At 30.9% G+C, this 12,629-nt stretch overlaps 1 protein-coding gene across 8 annotated transcripts in view; it reads left to right on the top strand.

Annotated features, from left to right (window-relative positions):
- Nucleotides 1-12,629, top strand: part of LOC134720077 (plexin-A4-like) — a 118,588-nt gene that overhangs the window by 90,950 nt on the left and 15,009 nt on the right. For all 8 annotated transcript variants that reach the window (XM_063582815.1, XM_063582814.1, XM_063582808.1 and 5 more), the window contains 13 exons: nt 897-1,075; nt 1,329-1,480; nt 2,411-2,507; nt 4,935-5,071; nt 6,282-6,455; nt 6,894-6,990; nt 7,662-7,922; nt 8,445-8,612; nt 9,664-9,907; nt 10,384-10,526; nt 10,959-11,092; nt 11,474-11,533; nt 11,952-12,026. In XM_063582815.1, coding sequence (XP_063438885.1) covers nt 897-1,075; nt 1,329-1,480; nt 2,411-2,507; nt 4,935-5,071; nt 6,282-6,455; nt 6,894-6,990; nt 7,662-7,922; nt 8,445-8,612; nt 9,664-9,907; nt 10,384-10,526; nt 10,959-11,092; nt 11,474-11,533; nt 11,952-12,026 — 1,921 coding nt within the window. The remainder of the gene's footprint in view (nt 1-896; nt 1,076-1,328; nt 1,481-2,410; nt 2,508-4,934; nt 5,072-6,281; nt 6,456-6,893; nt 6,991-7,661; nt 7,923-8,444; nt 8,613-9,663; nt 9,908-10,383; nt 10,527-10,958; nt 11,093-11,473; nt 11,534-11,951; nt 12,027-12,629) is intronic.

Here is a 12,629-nt window from a genome sequence, read left to right as displayed (position 1 = left end):
ATTTTACTTACAACAAGTTGTTAATTTCATTAACAATGGGCACCTAATACCTTTAATAGTTTCTATGAATAATTTTTCATTTCACTGGACTGTTTTGAGAAAGAAATTTTTTCATATCACTACTGTGTTGAGAAAGGAAATTATCAGTCATTAAGATCAAAGGAAAGTTTCATTAAATAGCGATAAAAATATTAAATTGGTAGCAGTTAACTCCTGGCTAATGGGTTACTCTTCTTTGAAAATTATCAACTAATTAATGATTTGTTTTTAGTGGATACTTGATATGAAGATTTTATCTAACTTTTCATTTCTATTTAGCATATTTCTTACTGATTAAAAATCACTTATATACATACATAACTGCTGCCTTTACCTTGATAGTTTCTGTTATATATGTCATTAATGTGTTCTAACTTCAATTATCAAGTATATCTTATGTGTATGATTTGCTAAATGTATGGTATTTTAAAGTTTAATTTGAAAAATTGAAGGTCTTCTTTAAATTAAGATATAAGCCTATATAAGAAGATTTCATTTTCGTTCATTTTGTCTATAATTTTTTCCACCTTTTTTCATGAATTTATATGCGGCGCCACCCATCACCCATTAAACTTTTTGTTGAAAATTTAAAGAAAAGGTATATAAGGAATATTTCAGCAAAAATATTTGTGCAAAGGGTGGTGCCACTGTTTTTTTCTTCTGAAAACTCTAAAAAAAAATCAGAATTCTGCAAACAAAATCACAAATGATGCAATTAAAAAAAAAACATTAGACATTTTAGCATATGTTTTCATCAAATTTTAAACCTTTCTTGCATAATTCAGATTTTAGGGCCAAATTTTAAACTCCTTTAAACAAAACAAATTAATGCATCCGATTTAATTTTTCATTTTTAGTGCAAATATACAGCTGTTCAAAAATGGCTCATGGTGACTGTAGTCTGTGTAAGAATTTTGAGCAATCTCGTGCATCGCTGAATTGTCAGTGGTGTGATAACCCATTGCAATGTCAATACAAGAATCATTGTTCTGCAGTTGGAGCAGTAGCAAGGTGTCCAGGTCCACATATTGATTCAGTAAGTTTTAAAATAAGAGTATTGTATTTAACATTCAACTGAAGTTATCATCCAGATTTCAGCCTAATACAATATAATCCAAGAACATGAGCTTGCTATCTAATTTTCCTTCAACTGATAAACAGATTTCATAATTATGTCCTTACTTAAGTATGAATGTTGCTTTATTTATTTCTTTGGAATCGTCATGGAAACTTACTGTGTTTTAACATAATTCATGATTTGTTGCTGTATGAAAATGTCTGCGTTGTAGGTAACTCCACGGGTAGGCCATGTTTATGGAGGTACAATTGTGACAATTAAAGGAAGAAATCTTGGTGCTGAATTTGTTGATGTACAAAATAATGTGACAATTGCTGGAGTAGCCTGTGTTCCTAATGGTGATCTGTACCAACCTGCCAGAGAGTAAGTATACTATCCAGAGTCATTTATTACTGTAAATAGCTATATTAACTTGTCAACTCTAAAAACCAACATGTTAGAACTAAAGAAAAGCACTGAAGGGCAGAAACTATAATATAAATAGTTTCATAACTTCCTTGTAAATCTGATGATTAGGTTATCCCTATATAATGGAAGCAAATGCTTTCATTTTATAAGAAACGTAAAACTAATCATCAGATTTATAAGGAACTTATGAAACTATTTCAAAAACAGGTTATCCCTATCCAATGGAAGCAAATGCTTTCATTTTATAAGAAACTTTTAAAACTTTTTTTGACATTGCTGATCTAATTAAGCAGTTAAAAGCTAGAATGCAACTAGAAATGAACTGACAAATACTAACACATATATATTTACATGATCTATTGCTAACATTAACGAGGCCGGGATAAGGTACCGGTATTCAATGTTTTCATTACTAACAAATGTACAGATTTCAATAAAAAAATGAAAATGAAAAAAAAAAAAAAAGCTAGAATGCATGTCGTTGTGAAGGTGATTGTCAATAAATAAGAATCCAAGACATTGTATTTGTAAATGCAGAGAACTTGAAACTATTTCAAAAACAGGTTATCCCTATCCAATGGAAGCAAATGCTTTCATTTTAAAAGAAACTTTTAAAACTTTTTTTGACATTGCTGATCTAATTAAGCAATTAAATTTAATAGCTAGAATGCATTTCGTTGTGAAGGTGATTGTCAATAAATAAGAATCCAAGAAATTGTATTTGTAAATGCAGAGAAATTGAAACAACTACTCTAGACCTTAAATATGATAATAAGAAAAAAGTTATTTGAATGTATTGCTACACATTTTTTTGTTCATCTATACTCTATGTAATATCTGCGATACTGATTTTTCATGGTAAATGGAACTTTGTTTAATTTACAGGATAGTTTGTATACTCGGACCCAGTGATGCAGGTGTTAAAAAGGGACATGTCGTGGTTCTCAACATACCATTCAAAAATTTTGAATTTCAATACATGGTAAGTTGTACCCAAGAGAAAATAAATCTGGAATTCCACTGGAATCCCGGCTGGAATTTTGATGGGATTCCAAGTGGGATCCCACCTTATTCCACTGGGATAAAATTTCGGGAATTCCGATGTATATCCCGGTTTAAATTTACTGGGATATTGTGGGATTTCAATTGGGATCCCACTGGGATAAAATTTTGGGATTCCCGTTAAAAAACCGGGATCCCGCTGTAAATGTATTGGGATTAAATTTCGGGATTCCTGTAAAAGAAGTGGGATCCCGATGTAAATCCCAGTGAAAATATACTGAGATTTTGATTGGAATATACTGGGATTCCCGGGGAAAAAAGCGGGATCCCAAATATAAATCCCAGTAGGTATACTAGTACCAATTCAAATTGCACTGCCACTGGGATTCCTGGGTTATTCATGCAAAAGGATACATGTCATGTTCTCCTTTCTGATAATTTAATTTGCTGTCTCTGTGCTTCCAACTAGTATTGCTGAGTAAATTATGGTAACTGGAATATCTGCATGCAATCTGTTCCGTTGGCAGCTCCATTTGAAACTATCATTAAATCCCCTAAAAGTATCAAAATAATCCACAAAGAATCATTTGTTCAATACGTTTTGAAAGCAACAAATTAAATAGAAATATAGCATGCTTAAACAGTAGATTGGAAGTTAGTCCAAATAATTACGAAGTCTTGAAAGGCTGTTTAATTTTTTTGGGCAAATTAATTACCCTCCCCCTTTTGTTATCCCCTGAAGATAAATAACTAGCGACTTACTATTTTCCCCATATAAACATACACACAACTGAATTTAATTTTTAAATACCTATGACTAGTTTTGCCTGTTATGCGACAACAAGTTTATTCATTGTTTATGTGAAAAATAGATATTTTCAGTTTACGCTTTCAGACTTTCTGATGTTGATTTGCTCAAATAAAAACCATAAAAATCATAATTCCCTAATAAATTATTTTTATAATCATTATAAACACATATACACATGTTGAATTAAATTATTAATGCACTTATCTGAAAATATCTGCATCTTTGGTCCTCCATCATCAGCGTAATCATATTTTGATGACGTTTATACCAGTACACGAACGTCAAGGTGACAAGCTCACCCCAAATTATATCGGCCAGAAGTTGATCTTCTCCGTAACGGTATTATAAATAAATTAAGGGTGTCGCAATAAAGTATTATTTACGGGTCAGTTTTTACTAAATATAAGACAAAAATACTTTATTAATCGGCATATGGTAAATTTAGATAAGTTATAGTCCGCATTATTTAGGACAGTAATTTTTAGGGTCGAACTGTTCAGTACAATTGAAAACAAAGCATGCGGTGTTGATTTTTTACATAAGTTGAGAAACTAACGTTTTACGATGTCGTTCTATCTTATCATTGATGCCGAACAATAACTAATAGAAACGCACTAATGGGAACTTTGGGAACATCAGAAACGCCCAGCTTGTCTGGCAAAACACCCAGCGTTGACATTTCTTGGACGCCCTGCCATTTTTATCGCGAAAATCTTGGCAATTTTTTTACTGTCAATATCTGTCAAACTGAAAATTAAGTGACGCTTAAAAGTGATTGGCTTCACCTGACAGCTTTGGTGTCACACACAATGTTAATTAACACCAATAACCTGTACTTGATGTACATGTGTATACACAAACAAAACACTTGCATATTTTCAACAACATAATTATGGTTCATGCAATTTCCCGTTTTAACTAGACTGGGAAAGTTATCCCGATTGGGATCCCGGCTTTAAACAGTTCCGATTGGGATCCCAGCTTAAGACAGTTATCACGTTTGGGATCCCAGGGTCCGATATTTATCCCTTTCGTCTAGACTGAAATCCAGGCTTCAGACAGTTATCCCGAATGGGATCCCAGTTTCAGTTATTTATCCCGAATGGGATCCCGACTCCAGATGCTTATCCCAGCTAATCGCGACAATTTCACTGGGATTGTATTGGGATCCCGATGGATCCCGTTTTCGTTTTCTCTTGGGTAAACTTTAAAGTATTACAGAATTCATGTCTGAAATTAATGACAGTTAAAATAAGAAAGCTTTGATGTTATTGTATTTTTCATGATTATGAGGAAGCTTTTACATACATTGTAGCAATTGTTTCATAATTTGTTAGTGTTCACATTTAGTTTAGCTATGCAGAATATTTTGATGAAGATTATAAAACTCCTAGACACTTAGCATCGGTTTTATAGGAGCATTTCTTATTTTAAGGGATGGGATAATGGGCTAAAATGCATAGGACATCTACTATACATTGATTTAAAACTGTAAATGAGTTGGAAATATTTCATTATATACAATAAGTTAAAAAGCACATAAACATTACTTATTTACTGTTAGATATGTAATAATATTGATATATTTATTGATAGAATCCAATATTGCAACGAGTAACCCCAAATAAAAGAGCAGTGTCTGGAGGAGCCATTTTGACCTTGCAAGGAGATCCTATCTATTTAGGAACCTCACTGGAGGTCACAGTGAATGATCAAATGTGTAATATTACAAGGTATGTATAAATAAAATGAATCAATATCTATATATTATGCTCATATGGTGCTCCATGTGCAGCCCATTTAAAAAATATAATTTTCATCAGTTTCGAAATACATGTATTAGTAATCAAAATGCTTAGAACATTGGAATTTGCCAAAGGGACAATAATCCAACCAATGTGCATAAAATGGCAAAATAGATATAGGAAGATGTGGTGTAAGTGCCAATGAGACAACTCTCCATCCAAATAACAATTTAAAAAGTAAACCATTATAGGTTAAAGTACGGCCTTCAACACGGAGCCTTGGCTCACACCGAACAACAACCTATAAAGGGCCCCAAAATTACTAGTGTAAAACCATTCAAACGGGAAAACCAACGGTCTAATCTATATAAACAAAACGAGAAACATGTATATATTACATAAACAAACGACAACTACTGTACATCAGATTCCTGACTTAGGACAGTTGCAAACATTTGCAGCGGGATTAAACGTTTTAATGGATCCAAACCTTCACCAATGGGACTACAATACAGTGAGAATATCCTGCTCCAACAGGTGGGCTTCAGCTGGCCCCTTAACAAAATGTGCACTAGTTCAGTCAGTATCTTTTAAATGTTATACTGTGGATTCATTATTATTCGTTGGATACCAATTTTCGTGGGCACAGTCAAACCACGAAATTAAATATTCAACGAATGATAATTTTTCTATAGGTTTGTATACAGACTTCAGCAAAACCACGAAATTAAATATCCAAGAATATGCAAGTTTTTCTTTATCCACGAAAGTTGGTACCCACGAAAATAAATGAATCCACAGTATCTAAAAAGTATGGCCAGGAAAAAGATCCTCAAAGAAGTAAAATAAACAATTTCAAATGTCAAGAAGTCAACACACCATGATACCATTCAAATACAAAGGCTTTGTATTACATCTAGATATCTATAGATATTACTGGTACCAAAAATACAAGATAAAGATACAAATGTAGACTCCAGAAACTATTTTAAAGCTAGAAAAACAACTCATAACAATCAAAAAGGTTTTTATTGTTAAAAAAAAGGACAACATAAATCCTAAAAAAAAAAAGTGTCAATTTTAAGGGTAAAGTAATGAAGCTCATAGTGAATTTGTATATAGCAAAATATTTAGCTTAACAGAGCAAAGTAGTTAACAAACTTCACAAGGTTTGATGTTTTTACTTGTTTATTTATAGTAAGAATAAAGAACAAATCAAGTGTCGACTGCCTCCTGGTAGATTGGGTAAAGCTAAAATTTCTGTAAAAGTTGATGGTAATGAGATCAGACAGGATATGGTTGGCAACACAAGTTTAACATATGTAGCAGATCCAGAAATCACAAAGATACAACCATTGAAAAGTTTCGATAGGTAGGTAATAAGTAATGAAGTCATTTTTCTAAGAAGGATTGTCTTGACTCTAAATTGACCCATTTTGATTTGCCATATGTGACTTTCAAATTGCATCAAATCTTAGAAATTGCTTAAAGGTGTACTTCTCACCTCCAGTTTCATATGAAAAGGTTTATAAAAACTGTTCCCTTGAATTTGAAAGTTGTTGGAAATTAACCATGCAGATAAAGTTAATTAAATGACTAATTCTGAATATTGTAAAAAATTGTTTTACCATATTTAATGACTATTTTATATTACTGAATAACTAGCTATTTCATTATGAATAAAGGCCATTTTCTTAACAAGGAAATTGTATGTAATTAAAAAAGATGAATTGAACACATACTGTATCAGTTGTAAAATCGCATCAATTTATTTGTATGGGTAATGCATAATTTTCATGAATACTTTCAGTGGAGGTAGAAGACTAACAGTTATGGGGACCAATATAAACATTATTGATCACCCAAAAATGTTCATCTGGACAAATTTTGTCAAGTCAAATCTTACAGTAAGTCTTGTTTAGACTCCATTGAGATTTTTTTTTATTTGTAATAAAAATAGACTTATTATTCAACTATATAGACCTCACAAACTTAGACAAAATTATGTTCTGAATAAATGTAAATGGATTTATGGAAAATTGTTTGTAAATTTTATTATAGATTGTTTAACAATATTTTTGAGTGAAGATATATTTAGATGTAACCATTTTTATCTTGAATTTGTCCATCAATTCTCATTTTGTTCATGATTTTGTTAGCTTAACTCTTAAACTTGAATGTAACTTTACACTTTTTTGAAAATGTACCATAAAATAAATTTTGTGATTGATTGATTGATTGATTGGTCGATGGATTGCATCATGTTCAGTGGTCATCATATTATGAAGACATATAAAATTGAGAATGGAAATGGGGAATGTATCAAAGAGACAACAACCTGACCATAGAAAAAACAATGCATGAATGAAATAAGTTTGGTAATATACTTGAATAAGAGATAAATTTACTTAATTTGCAGTACTCCCTGCATGAGAAATAAGTCTGTTACCCTAAAAGTGTTTATTAGTTTAAACACAATCTTTATTTTGTATGAAACAGTTATATTGTGAATTTCTGTGATTAGCTATTATAAAGTAATGGCATGCTTGCTTAATCAGATTAAAATATGCTATTTCAGAACTGTCAGGTCAAAAATGAAACATTTATGTTTTGTCCATCACCAAAACTCTTGACAAGAGTCAGGCGACTTAGAAGATCAACAGCAAAGGTGACAGCAGCAATTGGATTTATAATGGATAATGCAATTAATGTCCAAAATCTGACTGACATCAACAGCCAATTACAGTACTACCCAAATCCTCAAGTGTATAAGTTTGACCCTGATAAGGAAGACAATGACAATGTGAAACTCTTCAAATCAGAAATCGTTATCATAAATGTAAGTTGTAGACTTAAAAGATTGCAGGTAACAAAATGTAGCAAGCCATGTTTTTGCTATTAGAATTAGAAAGTTTTAAATGGAAAAATGTTATAACATAGGTGAAAAATGCCATAAAGTAATAATTTTAATTATTGTCCAATACATTAAGCCTAGCGTACAAGGAGTTTATTTTCATTGGACTATCTTTTTACCAGCAAAAAAGAACTGAATCAAATGTCTTCAAAAAAAGAATTGATAATATCCTTGCAAGGTGAAGGAACAAAAACTATTAGTTGATTTAGAGTTTTTACGAAAAAATTACTGAAAAAACTAGCCAACAATTATAAAGAATGTAAGAAAATCTCACAAGTATTTTTTTGTAAGACTATTGTTTCTTGTATATTTCACTTATCTAATCTATTTTTTTCCAATTGACAACCTCTAACATGCCTTGTATCAAACTCATACCACATAATATGACAGCTGTGATTTAGAAGATGTAAACCTAGTTATTTGCAATTAATATTTTTTAAATGATAGGGAAAAAACTTGATGGTGGCAGCTAAAAGAGAAGATGTCCAAGTTGCTATTGGAAATGCTAATTGTAATGTAACAAATTTATCAGAGGATCAGATTGTATGTAACCCTCCCACATCACAACCAAAGTCAACACCTGGATATAGTAGGAGTGATATACCTGCAGTTGTGGTAAGTTTCTCAACCAGTCTGAAATATAAATTCTCTAAAATGTTAAATTTCTGCTATAGTCTAATGATGGATGAGAAATAATATTTTTTAAATTAGATAACAAGTTTTTGTTAAAAAATGAGGAGACTGACACATTGTAAAAAGGAGAACTTTAAGTCATTAATATAGATAAATTAATCCAAGTGTAGAAAAATATTCAAGAAGTGACCAAACAACATTTTTTATCTTAATTGTTCTGTTTAGTTCCTTCAATTAATTCATGAATTTCCAAAATTCCCAGAAAGAAAACCAACAACAAAAACAGGGGTTATATTTGATAATTCTGGGCAGTGTTGAAAAAATGTAAAGTGCAAGTACTTGAGATTTTTTTTAATTTTATTTTCAAGTATGAAAAAAATAAAGGAAATGCTTAATTAGAAATGAAATCTTGGTGCAAGCAGGGGTGTACAAAAATTTACAACAGAAAACTACTACTGCAAATTCAGAAATTATTACATCCATTTATAATTGCAATTTTGTCCAAAATGCCATTTTTAATTCTGCGATATTGAGAAAAATGCTGTTTAAGGTGGTACCCAACACCTTGTCTAAAATTAATTTGGGTCGTTTGATTTTCATATTTTTTTTTACAAAATATTAACTTTAACCCTTAAACAAAAACTAAAAAAAATAGAAATTGAACTGACCATTTCATCAGAAAAATTTCATTGGTTATATAGAAGTTTGACAAACACTAATTTTAGTAATTGGGAAGCTTGATATTTCCTTAACAATACAACTTGATAAAAATGTTAAGCTGATTTTACAGAGTTGTCTCCCTGTAGTGTTAGGTTTACCACCTTCAATGATATACAAAACTTCAAAATGCTGAGTTTAAATTATTGTGATCATAACCCTGTCACATTTTTTGCAATAATGAAAACATCACAATAATTTCTGAATTTACAGTATTATGTAAATGGGGTAGACATATTCTAGCCAAACAACACAAAAGTTTATAACCATCAACAATTATAGAATTGTCTGAAATGATGAAATGTTTTATGTTTAGGTCAAGATTGGTAATGTCAAATGGTTTGTTGGTTACTTGGAATATGAATCTGCCAAGGAATTGGGTATACCACTTGATTACATAATTGGTGGAATTGCTGGTGTTGGACTGTTTATCATCGTGACAATCATCATATGTTGCTGTATCTATAAACGTCAGAAAAACAAATCAAAAAGAGACTTTGAAAAAATGAGGTACCAACTAGATAACATGGAAAGCACAGTCAGAAATGAGTGTAAACAAGGTAAATAATAACATGTATTGTAAATATATTAAATAAAAACACAATAGTATGATCATTTATACCCAAGTTCTGAAATAGTCCAATATGCAAAAAAAGAGGATTCATTACCAAAATACAATGGATAATTGAGAAAAAAAAATTAATGGTAGTTTATGTTCAGTTAGCTTTACAGTGCTGATAATCTATAATACTGGATTGAGGAAACTTGCATTTTCTTTGGTATTTGATTTCGTGGTTTTGCCAAAGCTTAAAGAAAATGTGTAATTCATTGAACATTTGAATGTGTGACTCACCAGTACCCATGAAAACCATGAAAATTTGTATGGAACAAATAACAATGAATCCTTAGTACACTTCCACAATCCCCATTGTACCATTATATATACATTGACCAGATAATGCTTTAAGATTCAATTATTTTTAAAGTGATGTTATTAAATAGCATTGATTTTCATGTACATATTTTTCCATTGCAGCCTTTGCTGAGTTACAAACAGACATGACAGACCTGACTGCTGAGATAGGGGATGGAAAGAAACCTCTCTACAGATATGATGATTATACATTTAAAATACTTTTCCCTCAGATGCTAGATCATGTTGTACTTCATCCTCCAATTGTAAGTTATCAGTTACACTTCATTGTGTTGTTCTACATACACCTATGAATTTTGGAGAGTTATCTCCCTTCCAATAACAAATAGCCTAGAAAGGTGAAGGATGAATTGATTGTGTTATTAATTGGCAATAAATCTCTTATTCTTGTAGCACTATAATTTTTATCTTTTATAATTCCTGATGGTATCTGATTCATCTTACATTATTGTATGAAAATAAAACCGAAAAAAAACCATCAGCTTTTGAAGAGAAAAAAATCTATTTTAACGATGGGAGAATTTGTCATGGTAGAGGAAATTGGAATTATTTCTCAACCTATAGATGATTGATTTCCTAGACAAGTTGATAACAAACAAATTTTTTCAATGTATAGTACCAAAAAAATGCAAAATTTGTTTTTAACTTTATTTTTAATTAAATCCTATTGTTTTCAGCCAAAGAATGGAAGCAATGAAAGACATCCAGATGTTGCAATTTGTCATTTTAGTCAGCTTTTACAACATAAACAGTTCTTATTAAAGTTCATACGCACATTAGAAAAACAAAAAAGTTTTGGAATTCGAGATAAGTAAGTATTAGACGTTTGTTATAAATGATATAGAGACTCAGATATACTTCTAGGAAGATTAAATGGAAAGAGAAATAATTAAATCTTTTTGCTCGAGTTCAAGTCATATAAAAAGCCATTCCATGTCCTTTGGTAATTTTTGTGGATAGGTAGTGGTCTCATTAAATTGATGTTTACCATAAATCTTTTATTCATATTCTTAAATACGTGTCTTTGAGTTTGAATATACGAAAGTTATATGTTAATGTGAAAAAAAGTTCCCTTTAAATTTGCTATATTTTCAGTTAAAATTTCTTGATCGGTATTGTTGGGATATTACTGAAAAAAACAAGATAAGTAATGACACATTTCTTACATTGTCTCCTTTTTTCCATTTTTCAGATCAAATGTAGCTTCCTTGTTGATAATATTGTATCAGAATAATTTGGAATATATCACTGAGTAAGTATACATTTTCCTCATCACAGCAGATATAATTAGAGAATAACCTACATATATTTAGCTACTTCATCTTTTACACTATATACTTTGTTAATGGTACTTTGAATAATTTACACAAAGAGATATTGTACTTCACAATTGGTTTTTGTTTTTGTATGCATGGATTTGATACATAAACAAACATGGCCACTGATGCTAAAATTATATCATTATGGAAAATTGCAATTCACAAACTTTGAACTTCATAATGAAATGTGAAAGTTTTGAATATGGTGCCACAGAATAGTTTCCTCAATAAATGCTGTCAATTTCTTGCATGAAATGTTTGCCGCAATTATTGCTTAGTTAACACACAACATGTGATTTGTATTGTTTTGAATATTAAGTTTGTTTAAAGACAATTGTATTGATATTATAGAATTATCAAGTCATTATTAAAAGAGTTGGTAGAGAAATCAGTGGAAGGAAAACATCCAAAATTAATGCTGAGGAGGTAACTATAGATAACTAATATTGCATTCTAACTTCATGCATCATTTTTTCCTCCAATGCCATTTTTGGGTGGCTTAATGGAATTAAATATGATAAAATACTTTAGATAAATAGTAACATTCATGATGACATACGCTTCTACAATAAAGTGCACAGGTTAATAAAAGAAATAAATGATAGTTATTGTTTTTTCATGATCATTGTGAAAAATGTAATTATAAGGATCGAATGCTTCTATTAGTTATTTTATAGGGTTGTAAAAGCTTTGACAGGGCACACTTTTGTCAAGCCTGCAACTTTTGTTGCAGAAAACTCGACATATGGATAGTGATCCGGCGGCTACAGCAGTGGCGGCGTCAGCTCACTTTTTAAAAGCTTTAAATTTTAGAAGGTGGAAGACCTGGATGCTTCATACTTTGTATATAGATGCCTCATGTTACGAAGTTTCCGTCAGTTACATGTCAAATGTCCTTGACCTCTTTTTCATGGTTCAGTGACCACTTGAAAAAATAGTTCAGATTGCTTGTAATGTTGAATTCTCTCTTATTATAAGTAATAGGATAATTATATTTGGTATGCGGTACCTTACAAGGTCTTCATGCCC

The sequence above is a fragment of the Mytilus trossulus genome, chromosome 1 (genome assembly GCF_036588685.1).
Source record: "Mytilus trossulus isolate FHL-02 chromosome 1, PNRI_Mtr1.1.1.hap1, whole genome shotgun sequence".
Lineage (NCBI taxonomy): Eukaryota > Metazoa > Mollusca > Bivalvia > Mytilida > Mytilidae > Mytilus > Mytilus trossulus.
The sequence above is the reverse complement of the archived record's forward strand: the minus strand, read 5'-3'. Positions and strand labels throughout refer to the sequence as shown.